We start from the raw sequence: 16,646 nt of genomic DNA, 5'->3' as shown, positions 1-16,646 counted from the left end.
TAACAAGTTATGAAGCATTATAAACTGGGTGGTTCGAGCCCTGAATGCTGATTAGCTAACAGCCGTGGTATATTTATTTTATTTATTAGGATCCCCATTAGCCGATGACAATAGCGACAGCTAGTCTTACTGGGGTCTGACACATAATGAAAAAAAATTACAGACAAAAGACTTTACAATTTACATACATTTAAAAAAATGAACATGTAGTGTGTGTGTGTGTGTGAATCTATCAGTTACACATACATGTCAGTACATACACACAACAAGTAGGTCACATGGGGAGAGGTGTTGTCCTGAGAGGTGTTGATTTATTTGTTTTTTGAAAAGCAGGTTTGTTGTTCACTTGCCCTATAAAAGATGGAAGGGAGTTCCATGCAATCATGGCTCTGTATAATACTGTATGTTTTCTTTAATTTGTTCTGGACCTGGGGACTGTGAAAAGACTCCTGGTGGCATATCTGGTGGGGTAGGTGTGTGTGTCAGTGCTGTGTGTAAGTTGACTAGCAAACAATTTGGAATTTCCAATACAATAATGTTTCTTAGAAAAACAAGAAGTGACACAACTCTTAGATAAGAGAGACTGGCATGCATAGTATCGCTGCATATTGCTGTGGTAGCCATGCTGGTTAAGTGTGCCATGAATTCTAAATAAATAGCAGACAGTGTCACCAGTGTGGTTCATGTGTGGTTCACGCATGTGTGGTTCACGCATGTGTGGTTCACGCATGTGTGGTTCACGCATGTGTGGTTCACGGTGGGAACCACACATGCAGAGATCATCCTATTCTGCGTCTCACAAAGACACGGCGGTTGGAGCCATAAAACTCAAATTTGGATTCATCAGACCAAAGGACAGATTTCCACTGGTCTAACGTATAATGCTCGTGTTTCTTGGCCCAAGCAAGTCTCTTCTTATTATTGGTGTCCTTTAGTAGTGGTTTCTTTGCACCAATTCAACCATGAAGGCCTGATTCATGCAGTCTCTTCTGAAAACAGTTCATGTTGAGATGTGTCTGTTACTTGAACTCTGTGAAGCATTTATTTTGGCTGCAATGTCTGAGGCTGGTAACTCTAATAAACTTATCCTCTGCAGCAGAGGTAACTCTGGGTCTTTGTTTCCAATGGTGGTCCTCATGAGAGCCAGTTTCATCATAGAAGATATGGGCCTTACAGACGTATGGAGATTAGTCCATCCTAATGATAGAGAATATACTTTTTTCTCCCACTGTCATAAGGCACACTCCAGAATAGATTTCTTGTTGATATCTAATTTCATGGTTAATAATGGGATTAATTGCAAGATTGGGCCCATTGCCCTCACAGATCATGCTATACTAAAGTTACATAGACTTATTTTTCGACTGTATTATTGACTGTGTGTTTGTTTTACTCCATCTGTAACTCTGTGTTGTTGTATGTGTCAAACGGCTTTGCTTTATCTTGGCCAACTTGTTCTCAACTTGCCTACCTGGTTAACCCTGTTTGGGATAGGGGGCAGTATTTTCACGGCCGGATAAAAAACATACCCAATTTAATCTGGTTACTACTCCTGCCCAGAAACGAGAATATGCATATAATTAGTAGATTTGGATAGAAAACACTCTAAAGTTTCTAAAACTGTTTGAATGGTGTCTGTGAGTATAACAGAACTCATATGGCAGGCCAAAACCTGAGAAGATTCCATACAGGAAGTGCCCTGTCTGACAATTTGTCGTCCTTCTGTAGCATATCTATCGAAAATACAGCATCTGTGCTGTAACGTGACATTTTCTAAGGCTTCCATTGGCTCTCAGAAGGCGCCAGAAAGTGGAATGGGGTGTCTGCAGTCTCTGGGCGAAAAAACAGCAGGAGTATTTGTGTGTGGTCAGGCTGGGAACAGTGACACTGGAGATGCTCGTCACGAGACTACTCCATTTTTTTCTTTCAGCCTTTGAATGAATACAACGTCGCCCGGTTGGAATATTATGGCTATTTTACAAGAAAAATAGCATAAACATTGATTTTAAACAGCGTTTGACATGCTTCTAAGTACAGTAATGGAATATTTTGATTTTTTTTTGTCACGAAATGCGCTCGCGCGTCACCCTTCGGATTGTGACCTGAACGCATGAACAAAACGGAGCTATTTGAATATAACTATGGATTATTTGGAACCAAAACAACATTTGTTGTTGAAGTAGAAGTCCTGGGAGTGCATTCTGACGAAGAACAGCAAAGGTAATCCAATCTTTCTTATAGTAAATCTGAGTTTGGTGAGGGCCAAACTTGGTGGGTGTCAAATTAGCTAGCCATGATGGCCGGGCTATGTACTCAGAATATTGCAAAATGTGCTTTCGCCGAAAAGCTATTTTAAAATCTGACACCGCGATTGCATAAAGGAGTTCTGTATCTATAATTCTTAAAATAATTGTTATGTTTTTTGTCAACGTTTATCATGAGTAATTTAGTAAATTCACCGGAAGTTTGCGGTGGGTATACTAGTTCTGAACGTCACATGCTAATGTAAAAAGCTGGTTTTTGATATAAATATGAACTTGATTGAACAAAACATGCATGTATTGTATAACATAATGTCCTAGGAGTGTCATCTGATGAAGATCATCAAAGGTTAGTGCTGCATTTAGCTGTGGTTTTGGTTTTTGTGACATATATGCTTGCTTTGAAAATGGCTGTGTGATTATTTTTGGCAGGGTACTCTCCTGACATAATCTAATGTTTTGCTTTCGCTGTAAAGCCTTTTTGAAATCGGACAATGTGGTTAGATTAACGAGAGTCTTGTCTTTAAAATGGTGTAAAATAGTCCTATGTTTGAGAAATTGAAGTTATAGCATTCTTGAGGTATTTGCATTTCGCGCCACGCTCTACCATTGGATATGGTGAGGCGTTCCGCTAGCCGAACGTCTGTCCCTAACAGGTTAAATAAAGGTGAAATAACATTTTTTTTAAACATGTTTATATAAAGGGTAGATTTAGACTAAACACAATGCTATTACAATATGAGCTATTTAGCCAATCACTAGCAGATGATCTTAGATCCTTTTTTGAGATCAACATAGGCTCAACTGAAAAGATTTCCACAGTATCTCATGTGGTTAAACCACTCAAATATAGTTCCTACTACTGCTGTCTCCTTAGATTCTGAGAAGGCATTTGATAGGGTAGAGTAGGCTGAATTTTGTAAATGGATAGGGGTCCTCGATTCGAATTATAAAGCAACAGTACTTACGAATAGAATGTCTGCTTTTTTTTGTCTTTCTAGAGGAAGAAGGCAGGGTTGCTCGCTCTCCCCTCTCCCATTTACCATAGTTTTAGAGCCTCTTGCAACAATGATGAGAACAGAATCAGAAATTAGGGGCGTACATGGAGGGGGAAAAGAACACAAGCTGCTTATGTATGCAAACAATATTATACTGCTGGTCTCTGATCCTCTTCAGTCTGTACCACGATTACTTACTTGTATTGAATAATATTCTAGTTGTCAGGCTACAAAATAAATTGGAATAAATTGGAAGCAATGTCAATTAATGCCATATGTTACTCTGGAACCGTTACCACATGTAATATCAAATGGGTTCCTACTGGGATGAAAGATTTGGGTATTAAGACTACATTTTGAGCCACTAGTAGTCAAGATGAAGACAAATTTAGAAAAATGGGAAAAGATCAAACTTTCTTTATGTGGAAAGATCAACGTGATTAAAATGGTTGTGGTCCACAACCAGCTATCAACTAAATCCAGGAAAGAACCCAATAGCTGAGTAACTGGAATTACCCAAACATAAAGCAGCCATTTTTTACTCAATATTTAGTCATCTGCAGGGTAAAGACTGTAAAAACCTCAGAACAATATGTCAAATTGACCTTAAGTGTGAAATTGAGGATGATACCTGGTTGAAGATCTTGTCCAGCCAAGGAGGAACATAAGGGAAGCCAGGGGGATACTTAGTCAGTTTAAGATACTACATAGATTTTATCAGACCCCAACTAGGCTTCATAAGATGGGGCTGACCAACAATTCTCTGTGTTGGAAATACCAAAAAGACACTGTGAAATTCTTACACACAATTTTTATTTTACCTTTATTTAACTAGGCAAGTCAGTTAAGAACAAATTCTTATTCACAATGACAGCCTACCACAGCCAAACCCGGACAACTGTGCACCGCCCTATGGGACTCCCAATCACGGCAGGATGTGATGCAGCCTGGATTCAAACCAGGGACACCTCTTGCACTGAAATGCAGTGCATTAGACCGCTGCGCCACTTCGGTAGTCCATAAGGGAGTGTACATTAGTGCTACCTTTCTGGAAGGATGTTTTGAAATATCCAGTGGTGGAAAAAGTACCCAATTGTCATACTTAAGTAAAAGTAAAGATACCTTAGTAGAAAATGACTCAAGTAAAAGTGAAAGTCACCTAGTAAAATACTACTTGAATAAAAGTCTATTAGTATTTTGTTTGAAATATATTTAAGTATCAAAAGTAAATGTAATTGCTAAAATATCAATATCAAAAATCATTTCAACTTCCGTATATCAAGCAAGCCAGATGGCATAATTTTCTTGTTTTAAAACCTATGGATAGCCCGGGGTACACTCCAACACCCAGACATAATTTACAAACGAAGCATTGTGTTTAGTGAGTCCACCAGATCAGAGGCAGTAGGGATGACCAGGGATGTTCCCTTGATAAGTGTGTGAATTTGACCGTTTTCCTGTACTGCTAAGAATTCAAAATGTAATGAGTACTTTTGGGTGTCAGGCAAAATGTATGTACTTTATACCACTGGAAATATCTGGAGGAATGGTTGGGGTTAACAATTCCAGTTTCACCGAAAATATGTCTCTTGGGCAATAGAACAGAGTTACCTAATGTAACAAATGAGGAATTTGCACTGATCACTGTTGGTATGGTTACAGCAGCTAGAGTAATCCTTAGAATTTGGAAGGGTCATGCCACTCCTACTCTGAAACAATGGATAGAATCAATTTTAGAAGTAGCATCTTATGAACAAATGCTTGCTAGGATCACTGGTAGAAACAACAATTCTAGAAGCGTTTTATTTGTCATGTTGTTGTTAAGACTGGGAGGTGATGACTTATGCTTGTGAACCCATTTAGTTCATTATTGTAGCTTGTGAGATACTATTTGACTGTGTATGGGGTTTGTGATACATGGCAAATATACCAAGGCTAAGGGCTGTGTCCAGGCACTCCACGTTTCGTTGTGCATAAAAACAGCCCATAGCCATGGTACAGTATATTGGCATATACCACACCCACTCAGACCTTATTGCTTAAGTATACCTTCAGGCTAAATTGTTACCAAAACCATAATTAACCCATGAAGCAGTAGAGGCATGCTCTTTCCAGTTGTGCTGTATAATTCACAGAATCAAACGTGTGATGGTGCATGCATGGTCTCACTTGCCTGGATGACCACCTCAGTCATGGCTACCATCTTGTTGACAGTAGTGGTGACTCTGTGTGCGTGCTCTGAGGGGCGATGACTCTGTGGTGTCTCCTGACTGTGACTGGACCGGCGGTGAAGGGCGAAGCGTCCGGCCATGTACAGGACGTAGGCAGGGGAGAGCTTGAAGTGAACAGTGGAACTGTTGGTGTAGTTGATGACTGCAGAGAGGAAGGGGTCCTCAGCTGTTATGACAGAGGGACACCAGTAGAGGACAGCAGATTAATAGAGGATAATAATGAGACTGACAACAAACTGATTGTGTTATTGCTATGATATTACTATGTGCTATTACAATGTGCTACTACATTGGTCAAATTGAATTACTTACAATTTTCCCTGAATTGAATACCAACAGGAAGTGCAAGTTGGTCCATGTTGTCCTGATCTCTGTTAAGACAAGATGTAAAAATGTCAGTTGTCCAGCCTATAGTCACTTCAACAATATCTCAAAACCGGAATCATGAAAAAACAACAGCCACAGTAGCCATTTTATTAAGCTTCAAGAGATGCCAGAAACGTGAGAATTTTTGTCACACACAGAAGACAAGTTCATGTCAATAAATGTAAATGTTTACATTACTTGGGGTCATGTTTACCTTTCATTCCTTGTTCCATAGTCTTGTTGCTGGTTATGCTTCCGGACCATAGGCTTTATAACGCCTCCCCACGTGGAACTTCTCTTGCATTCCATTGTGTCAGCGTTAGAAACAATATCCTTGTTGGTCGAGGACTTCTCCACGGGTACAGAAGCTGATATCTGCCTGCAGTGGAGAGAAGACTATACCTATAACTTGAGAATCAGCTACAGGCAGGGAACTTTTACAGGAGACAGACTTAACACTGAACATGAACTTTTGTGAAGCAGAGTGGGGGTGCTTGGAGTAAGAAAAAGCAGTTTTTATTGTCATGCTTCTCTGTTTGCTAATGAATTAATTGGTGTTAAGGGAAGACCTACCCATTCTCTTTCCTCATAGTGGACCCATTAGGCTTTGCCGAGTGGTTAACAGCATCCTCTCCCGTCTTCTTCTTCTCCTTCTTCTTCTCTTTCCTCGACAGTGTCCTCTTGAAGTTCTGGATCATGCCTCCCTTCTTTTTCTCTGGGCTGTTGTCCTGTATGGATAAAGGCCACATAATCACACAGAGAGACACAACACTACAGTGGAAATCAAAGCATAAACTCTTGCCAGCTAAATTGCTTTCCTTGCCTTGACATTCAAGCTAGGTCGGGCATGAAAAGTAATTTCTAACTGAGCAAATTCTGCTCAATTATAAATGCAGTAAGCAGTCAGTCCCATGTACAATAATGTCCTTATCCTTCTTGAGTACGAAGCGGCCCTCCCTGTTGTCTGTGTTCCAGTTCAGCTGCACAACCAGAGGCTTTTCACTCAGGTCCAGCTGCCGTTCTTCTGCCATGGTTAACAGGGCGGAGAGTGGGAGAGTAACATGAACAAATTTACCAGAAAATACACTCAATCTATTCAAAATATAGAATTGTTCACAAATGCCCTGCCCCCAAGTGAACTCTTTAATTCATGTATCCATCCATCCATCCATCCATCCGTCTGTCTGTCTGTGTCTGTCTGTCCATCCATTCATCCATCTTACCCTTGTTAGCATGGACCTCAAACAGGAAATAGGGAGTATTCAACATCTTCATGTCCGGTCTGAACTTCTCTGACAGTGTTTCAATAACCTCTCCAGTGGTGGTGGTGCTGTTGATACGCAGGCACTTGGTGGCAACATTTCCTGCAACATGGTCCTCAAAGAGGAACCGCATCACTCCATGGAACTCTAAGTTCTAGAGGGGAAAGAGTGGATGAACAAAGTCGAGCAGAGGTAACGTAGCTAACTTAGCTAACTAGCTAGCAATCTTCATTTGTTTATCTAAACCAAAATCTACATAGCTAGCTTTCATAATTCGCTGGCTAGAAATTCCAAAGCAAATCAATGTAATTAGCCAGCTGCTATCTGGCGATGAGATTTGTAACTTGAAGTGTAAATTGGAGAAAAGCAGAGGTATTAGTAATGTGGGTGACTAATTGGTGTCTGTTGGTGGTGGGTATTGTGTGTGAAGGTTGTTAGTATGCATGATCTATTGACATGAGGGGGATGGGTGGATATAGTACCTTGTTTGGGACAAAGTAGTAAAATGTTAGCTAATCACTGTCTAGTGTGTGTCCTAAAGACTAATCCTGCTGCAGACACATCATGCTATCCTGGAGCATAATGAGAATGTGGGATGCAAAAAAGCCAGGACAGCCAAAGGTATTTATGAAAGCAAAACCCCCTCTTGAGAAAACAACATCACCAATCCACAAGCCAAGTGCTCCTCATACTTTTCACACCATTGCAGTCAGTTCTTTGTCATGGGGGACAGGGGCTGTTAGTACACTCTTTGAGCCTATTCAGTGTGTAGTTGGCAGTGCTTGTCTTCTCAACAGCACAACTGTAGGTGCTTATACACAACAATACACGACTAGACTATTTACAAACTTTTCACACCTTTTATGACAGTCGAACTCAATGCCCCATGATTTACTCTGAGCGTAACAAAACGCATACCAGTCTACTGTACCCTTTTCTATTTACAGATGAACGTGGTTCTTGTATGGTTAACTCTTACATCTAGATGTTCCGCTAGCGGAACACCTGCTCCAATATCCAATGATAGGCGTGGCGCGAATGACAAATTCCTCAAAAATACAAAAACTTCAATTTTTCAAACATATGACTATTTTACAGCATTTTAAAGACAAGACTCTCCTTTATCTAACCACACTGTCCGATTTCAAAAAGGCTTTACAGCGAAAGCAAAACATTAGATTATGTCAGCAGAGTACCCAGCCAGAAATAATCAGACACCCATTTTTCAAGCTAGCATATAATGTCACAAAAAACAAAACCACAGCTAAATGCAGCACTAACCTTTGATGATCTTCGTCAGATGACACACCTAGGACATTATGTTATACAATACATGCATGTTTTGTTCAATCAAGTTCTTATTTATATCAAAAAACAGCTTTTTACATTAGCATGTGACGTTCAGAACTAGCATACCCCCCGCAAACCTCCGGTGAATTTACTAAATTACTCACGATAAACGTTCACAAAAAACATAACAATTATTTTAAGAATTATAGATACAGAACTCCTTTGTGCAATCGAGGTGTCCGATTTTAAAATAGCTTTTCGGTGAAAGCACATTTTGCAATATTCTGAGTAGATAGCCCAGCCATCACGGCTAGCTATTTAGACACCCACCAAGTTTAGCCCTGACCAAACTCCGATTTGGTGTTCTTCGTCAGAATGCACTCCCAGGACTGCTACTTCAATAACAAATGTTGGTTTGGTTCAAAATAATCCATTGTTATATCCAAATAGCGGCGTTTTGTTCGTGCGTTCAAGACACTATCCGAAGTGTAAATAAGGGTCACGAGCATGACGCATTTCGTGACAAAAAAAAATCTAAATATTCCATTACCGTACTTCGAAGCATGTCAACCGCTGTTTAAAATCAATTTTTATGCCATTTTTCTCATAAAAAAGTGATAATATTCCGACCGGGAAAGCGTGTATACGTACAAAGAGAGAGAAAATAAAAGCATGGGATCCCCTCGTGCACGAGCCTGAGTTTCATAGTACTGTGACCGGCCACTATCCAAACGCGCTACTTTTTTTCAGCCAGAGCCTGCAAAGCCACGATTCAGCTGTTTGCCACCTTCTGAGAGCCCATGGGAGCCGTAGGAAGTGTCACGTAACAGCAGAGATCCCCTGTATTGGATAGAGATAATCAAGAAGGGCAAGAAATGGTCAGACAGGGCACTTCCTGTAAGGAATCTTCTCAGGTTTTGGCCTGCCAAATGAGTTCTGTTATACTCACAGACACCATTCAAACAGTTTTAGAAACTTTGGAGTGTTTTCAATCCAAAGCTAATAATTATATGCATATTCTAGTTTCTGGGCAGGAGTAATAATCAGATTAAATCGGGTACGTTTTTTATCCGGCCGTGAAAATACTGCCCCCTAGCCATAACAGGTTAAACTCCTTGATTGTGGTAAAAACTGAATCTCTTCCTTACATGGCTCCTTATGACAGCTGGCAATCTCAGGCATACAGTGAAGTCTTACACATCCTCATGATCAGTCTTCATGTATTTCCAGGAGACTTGCAGTACAAACAGTACTTTAACCCAACACCTAGCGACCTTGTCAAAAGGTTGAGATCTCTTGGCGTAACGGTAAAAGTTTTTTTAGGCAAGTCAGTTAAGAACAAATTCTTATTTACAATGATGTCCTACACCGGTTAAAGTGTTGGCTTGACAGTTGCTGGATGGAGCAAGGGTGGCCATCGGGGAGGCGTGTGTCCATTAAGTACTTGGTATAGAAAGGCGTGGGGACTCACTCTTAAGGAAGGGGGTAATGTAGTGACCTAAACCCAATACCTAGCAACCTCATCAAGAGGCTTGGACATCTTGGGGTAAGGGTTAAGGTGTTGGCTTGACAGTTGCTGGGCCTGGGTTTGAGTCCCAGTTGGGAATACCCCCTTAAATCTCTACATTATGTATATGTAAGAACCGACGCAGGAGAAGCAGGTATGGGGAGTCAAACATTTAATAGGGAACAGACATAGAACAAGACAGAAACAGCATCAGCACACCTCTGTCATATCCTCACATGGTCTCTCCTATCATTGCTACGCAGACGACACACAATTAATCTTCTCCTTTCCCCCTTCTGATAACCAGGTGGCGAATCGCATCTCTGCATGTCTGGCAGACATATCAGTGTGGATGACGGATCACCACCTCAAGCTGAACCTCGGCAAGACGGAGCTGCTCTTCCTCCCGGGGAAGGACTGCCCGTTCCATGACCTCGCCATTACGGTTGACAACTCCATTGTGCCCTCCTCCCAGAGTGCTAAGAGCCTTGGCGTGACCCTGAACAACACCCTGTCGTTCTCCGCTAACATCAAGGCGGTGACCCGATCCTGTAGGTTCATGCTCTACAACATTCGCAGAGTACGACCCTGCCTCACACAGGAAGCGGCGCAGTTCCTAATCGAGGCACTTGTCATCTCCCGCCTGGATTACTGCAAATCGCTGTTGGTGGGGCTCCCTGCCTGTGCCATCAAACCCCAACAACTCATCCAGAACGCCGCAGCCCGTCTGGTGTTCAACCTTCCCAAGTTTTCTCACATCACCCCGCTCCTCCGCACACTCCACTGGCTTCCAGTTGAAGCTCGCATCTGCTACAAGACCATGGTGCTTGCCTATGGAGCTGTGAGGGGAACGGCACCTCCGTACCTTCAGGCTCTGATCAGTCCCTACACCCAAAGAAGGGCACTGCGTTCATCCACCTCTGGCCTGCTCGCCTCCCTACCTCTGCGGAAGCACAGTTCCCGCTCAGCCCAGTCAAAACTGTTCGCTGTTCTGGCACCCCAATGGTGGAACAAGCTCCCTCACGATGCCAGGACAGCGGAGTCAATCACCACCTTCCGGAGACACCTGAAACCCCACCTCTTTAAGGAATACCTGGGATAGGATTAAGTAAAAACTGTTCGCTGCTCTGGCACCCCAATGGTGGAACAAGCTCCCTCACGATGCCAGGACAGCGGAGTCAATCACCACCTTCCCGGAGACACCTGAAACCCCACCTCTTTAAGGAATACCTGGGATAGGATTAAGTAATGAAGGTACGGAGGGAACGGCACCTCTGTACCTTCAGGCTCTGATCAGTCCCTACACCCAAAGAAGGGCACTGCGTTCATCCACCTCTGGCCTGCTCGCCTCCCTACCTCTGCGGAAGCACAGTTCCCGCTCAGCCCAGTCAAAACTGTTCGCTGCTCTGGCACCCCAATGGTGGAACAAGCTCCCTCACGATGCCAGGACAGCGGAGTCAATCACCACCTTCCGGAGACACCTGAAACCCCACCTCTTTAAGGAATACCTGGGATAGGATTAAGTAATCCTTCTACCCCCCCCCCACCCTCCCCCCCAAAAAAAGATATAGATGTACTATTGTAAAGTGGTTGTTCCACTGGATATCATAAGGTGAATGCACCAATTTGTAAGTCGCTCTGGATAAGAGCGTCTGCTAAATGACGTAAATGTAAATGTAAATGTAGGTAATACGGACATATTAAAATCAATGCAGCAGCGGGGAACAGAGCTGTAGAACTGACAAATATAGGGGAGGTAATAAACAGGTGATTGAGTGAGTCCAGGTGAGTCCAATATCGCTGAAGCGCGTGACTAGGGAAGGCAGGTGTGCGTAAGTGATGGTGGCAGGACTGCCCAATGCAGGGCAGCCTGGGGCCCTCGAGCACCAGGGGGGGAAGAGCGGGAGCAGGCGTAACATTCCCCCCCCTCTAGGCGTAACATTCCCCCCCCCTCTAACATTCCCACCTGGGCTAGCCGGCCGAGACATGGGCACTGGGCAAGCCGGCTGGAGGTAAACTCCCCACGAACAAGCAGGGGCGTGGGAGCCTGGCGAGCCGGCTGAAGCATAGGAGCCTGACGATCCGGCTGAGCCATGAACGCCTGTCGATCGCGCTGCGGCATGGAAGCGCGATGATCCGGCGGAGCATGACGTGGGATGGGAACCTGCCGAGCCAACCGAGGCAAGGAAACCTTTCGAGCCAGCTAGGACGTGGAAACCCGACGAGCTGGCTTAGGCACCCCCGGTTCCATCGTCGGCGGAATCCAAGCCCGACGTCACCAACAAAACAAGAAAACTCATGGGCCGGCTGGGCGAACAAGACCTGACGATCCGGCTGAGGCCCGACGTGGGATGGGCGCCTTCCGAGCCAACCGAGGAAAGGAAACCTCTCGAGCCAGCTAGGGCGTGGAAGCCCAAAGAGTTGGCTAGGCATCCCCGGTTCCATCGGCAGCGACCCAGGACCGACGTCACCACCAACCGGAACGCCAGTACTCCCCAATGCATTGTGTGATGGCTGCTGCATTCTGTAAGGACCGACGCCGGACAGGAGTTGAGAAGCAGGTACGGGAGTCAAACATTTAATAGGGAACAGATATAGAACAAGGCAGAAACAGCATCTGCACACAGGTAACACGGACATATTACAATCAGTGCAGCAACGTGGAACAGAGCTGGGGAATTGACAAATATAGAGGAGGTAATAAACAGGTGATTGTGTGTGTGTCCAGGTATCACTGAAGCGCGTGACTACGGAAGGCAGGTGTGTGTAAATGATGGTGGCAGGAGTGCGCAACACAGGGCAGGCGTGACAGTATGGTGACAGGTGTTCGGAATCACTTTGATACAAGGGGAGATTGTTTTTATTGTAACTTTCACATCTCTTGGGAGTCAACAACTTCTTTGTATGCAACATACAGTGCATTCGGAGAGTTACCGGACTTACCGGATTTCCGGTTACAACTTGCAGACTTGTTTACTTGCGGCTGTGCGTTTTGTTGCTAACCTTACTTTGCTACCTGACAACTTTTCGGTTTTTACTTGTAATTACGTTTATATTTTTAGTTTTTCCCTCACTCAACTTTTTTTCATTCAACTTTTTCACTCCGGACGCTTAACCTGGACGTGGTTCGTCAGGACCTCCACCAGCCGAAGCTAAGTAGTAACATTAACATGATGCCTTCTAATTGCAGTCGCTGTACTCATAATATACAGGAGAACGATCGCCTTGCGGCGAGGATAGCTGTGCTGCAAGCTCAGCTTCAGACACAATCGTTAGGAAGGGGTAATTTCAGTGTAGGAAACGATGAAACAGCGTCTGTGCCACCAGTGAGTACAGATAGTAGTATAAATCCCCTTGCACGGTCCCCGCAGCCGGACAACTTTCTCATGGCTTCTGGAGGGAAATGCTGGAGGAATGCTCAACCGTTGTCGCTCATTCAGCCGACAGAAACTTTCAACCGGTTCTCCCCATTAAGCAGCGAGTCGGAGTCAGAAGCCGAGCCTTCTCTGGACTCTACTCCTCCCGTTACGGAGTCTGTGACGCCGAAGCCTCCCACCATTAGATCTGACAAATTGAAAAGCCTAGTCTCTAGCGACTCCATTACCCGCAGTATTAGCCATAAAACGAATCATCCAGTGATCATACACTGTTTACCAGTGGCAGGGCTACCGACATTAAGGCTAATCTGAAGATGGTGCTGGCTAAAGCTAAAACTGGCGAGTGTAGAGAGTATAGGAATATTGTTATCCACGTCGGCACCAACGATTTTAGGATGAAACAGTCAGGGGTCACCAAGCGCAACATAGCTTCAGCGTGTAAATCAGCTAGAAAAATGTGTCGGCATCGAGTAATTGTCTCTGGCCCCCTCCCAGTTAGGGGGAGTGATGAGCTCTATCACTGGAGCTCTATCACTCACAACTCAATCACTGGTTGAAAACTGTTTTCTGCCCCTTCCAAAAGATAGAATTTGTAGATAATTGGCCCTCTTTCTGGGACTCACCCACAAACAGGACCAAGCCTGGCCTGTTGAGGAGTGATGGACTACATCCTAGCTGGAGGGGTGCTCTCATCTTATCTACGAACATAGACAGGGCTCTAACTCCCCTAGCTCCACAATAAGATAGGGTGCAGGCCAGGCAGCAGGATGTTAGCCAGCCTGCCAGCTTAGTGGAGTCTGCCACTAGCACAGTCAGTGTAGTCAGCTCAGCTATCCCCATTGAGACCGTGTCTGTGCCTCGACCTAGGTTGGGAAAAACTAAACATGGCGGTGTTCGCCTTAGCAATCTCACTAGAATAAAGACCTCCTCCATTCCTGCCATTATTGAAAGAGATTGTGATATCTCACAACTCAAAATAGAGCTACTTAATGTTAGATCCCTCACTTCAAAAGCAGTTATAGTCAATTAACTAATCACTGATCATAATCTTGATGTGATTGGCCTGACTGAAACATGGCGTAAGCCTGATGAATTTACTGTGTTAAATGAGGCCTCACCTCCTGGTTACACTAGTGACCATATCCCCCGTGCATCCCGCAAAGGCGGAGGTGTTGCTAACATTTACGATAGCAAATTTCAATTTACAAAAAAACGCCGTTTTCGTCTTTTGAGCTTCTAGTCATGAAATCTATGTAGCCTACTCAATCACTTTTTATAGCTACTCTTTACAGGCCTCCTTGGCATATACAGCATTCCTCACTGAGTTCCCTGAATTCCTATCGGACGTTGTAGTCATAGCAGATAATATAAAAAATTTTGGTGACTTTAATATTCACATGGAAAAGTCCACAGACCCACTCCAAAAAAGCTTTCAGAGCCATCATCGACTCAGTGGGTTTTGTCCAACATGTCTCCGAACCTACTCACTGCCACAGTCATATTCTGGACCTAGTTTTGTCCCATGGAATAAATGTTATGGATCTTAAAGTTTTTCCTCATAATCCTGGACTATCGGACCACCATTTTATTACGTTTGCAATCGCAACAAATAATCTGCTCAGACCCCAGCCAAGGATCATCAAAAGTCATGCTATAAATTCTCAGACAACCCAAAGACTCCTTGATGCCCTTCCAGACTCCCTCTGCCAACCCAAGGACGTCAGAGGACAAAAATCAGTTAGCCACCTAACTGAGGAACTCAATTTAACCTTGCGCAATACCCTAGATGCAGTCGCACCCCTAAAAACGCAAAAGATTTGTCATAAGAAACTAGCTCCCTGGTATACAGAAAATACCCGAGCTCTGAAGCAAGCTTCCAGAAAATTGGAACAGAAATGGCGCCACACCAAACTGGAAGTCTTCTGACTAGCTTGGAAAGACAGTACCGTGCAGTATCAAAGAGCCCTCACTGCTGCTCGATCATCCTATTTTTACAACTTAGAGGAAAATAAGAACAATCCAAAATGTGTTTTTGATACTGTCGCAAAGCTAACTAAAAAGCAGCATTCCCCAAGAGAGGATGGCTTTCACTTCAGCAGTAATAAATTCATGAACTTCATTGAGGAAAAGATCATGATCATTAGAAAGCAAATTACGGACTCCTCTTCAAATCAGTTGTCCTGAGTCTGCACAACTCTGCCAGGACTAGGATCAAGGGAGACACTCAAGTGTTTTAATATTATATCTCTTGACACAATGATGAAATTAATCATGGCCTCTAAACCTTCAAGCTGCATACTGGACCCTATTCCAACTTAACTACTGAAAGAGCTGCTTCCTGTGCTTGGCCCTCCTATGTTGAACATAATAAACGGCTCTCTATCCACGGGATGTGTACCAAACTCATTAAAAGTGGCATTAATAAAGCCTCTCTTGAAAAAGCCAAACCTTGACCCAGAAAATATATAAACTATCGGCCTATATCGAAACCCAAATTGGTCTACACGGATAAGTTCTGGCCTGGTTTAGATCTTATCTTTCGGAAAGATATCAGTTTGTCTCTGTGGATGGCTTGTCCTTTGACAAATCAACTGTACATTTTGGTGTTCCTCAAGGTTCCGTTTTAGGACCACTATTGTTTTCACTATATATTTTACCTCTTGGGGAAATTATGCAGAAAAATAATCCATGCTTTTGTCACTTCTAGGTTAGACTACTGCAATGCTCTACTTTCCGGCTACCCGGATAAAGCACTAAATACACTTCTGTTATTGCTAAATACGGCTGCTAGAATCCTGACTAGAACCCCCAAAAATGTATCATATTACTCCAGTGCTAGCCTCCCTACACTGGCTTCCTGTTAAGGCAAGGGCTGATTTCAAGGTTTTACTGCTAACCTACAAAGCATTACATGGGCTTGCTCCTACCTATCTTTCCAATTTGGTCCTGCCGTACATACCTACACGTTCGCTACGGTCACAAGACGCAGGCATCCTAACTGTCCCTAGAATTTCTAAGCAAACAGCTGGAGGCAGGGCTTTCTCCTATAGGGATTAGAGGTTGACTGATTATGATTTTTCAACGCCGATACCGATTATTGGAGGACCAAAAAAGGCCGATACCGATTACTCGGCCGATTTTTATTTATTTATTTGTAATAATGACAATTACAACAATACTGAATGAACACTTATTTTAACTTAATATAATACATCAATAAAATCAATTTAGCCTGAAATAAATAATGAAACATGTTCAATTTGGTTTAAATAATGCAAAAACATAGTTTTGGAGAAGAAAGTAAAAGTGCAATATGTGCCATGTAAGAAAGCTAACGTTTAAGTTCCTTGCTCA

General features: G+C 43.4%; 1 protein-coding gene across 1 annotated transcript in view; it reads right to left on the bottom strand.

Annotated features, from left to right (window-relative positions):
* The window catches only part of LOC106603236 (afadin), a 62,955-nt gene that overhangs the window by 30,032 nt on the left and 16,277 nt on the right, over nucleotides 1-16,646 (bottom strand). The window contains exons 2-7 of the mRNA XM_014196616.2: nucleotides 7,080-7,272; nucleotides 6,774-6,880; nucleotides 6,430-6,584; nucleotides 6,071-6,235; nucleotides 5,803-5,861; nucleotides 5,433-5,656 (exon numbers count right to left, since the gene is read on the bottom strand). Of these exons, the coding sequence (XP_014052091.2) occupies nucleotides 5,433-5,656; nucleotides 5,803-5,861; nucleotides 6,071-6,235; nucleotides 6,430-6,584; nucleotides 6,774-6,880; nucleotides 7,080-7,272 (903 nt within the window). The remainder of the gene's footprint in view (nucleotides 1-5,432; nucleotides 5,657-5,802; nucleotides 5,862-6,070; nucleotides 6,236-6,429; nucleotides 6,585-6,773; nucleotides 6,881-7,079; nucleotides 7,273-16,646) is intronic.

The sequence above is a fragment of the Salmo salar genome, chromosome ssa01, assembly GCF_905237065.1.
Source record: "Salmo salar chromosome ssa01, Ssal_v3.1, whole genome shotgun sequence".
Taxonomy (NCBI): Eukaryota; Metazoa; Chordata; class Actinopteri; order Salmoniformes; family Salmonidae; genus Salmo; species Salmo salar.
The sequence above is the reverse complement of the archived record's forward strand: the minus strand, read 5'-3'. Positions and strand labels throughout refer to the sequence as shown.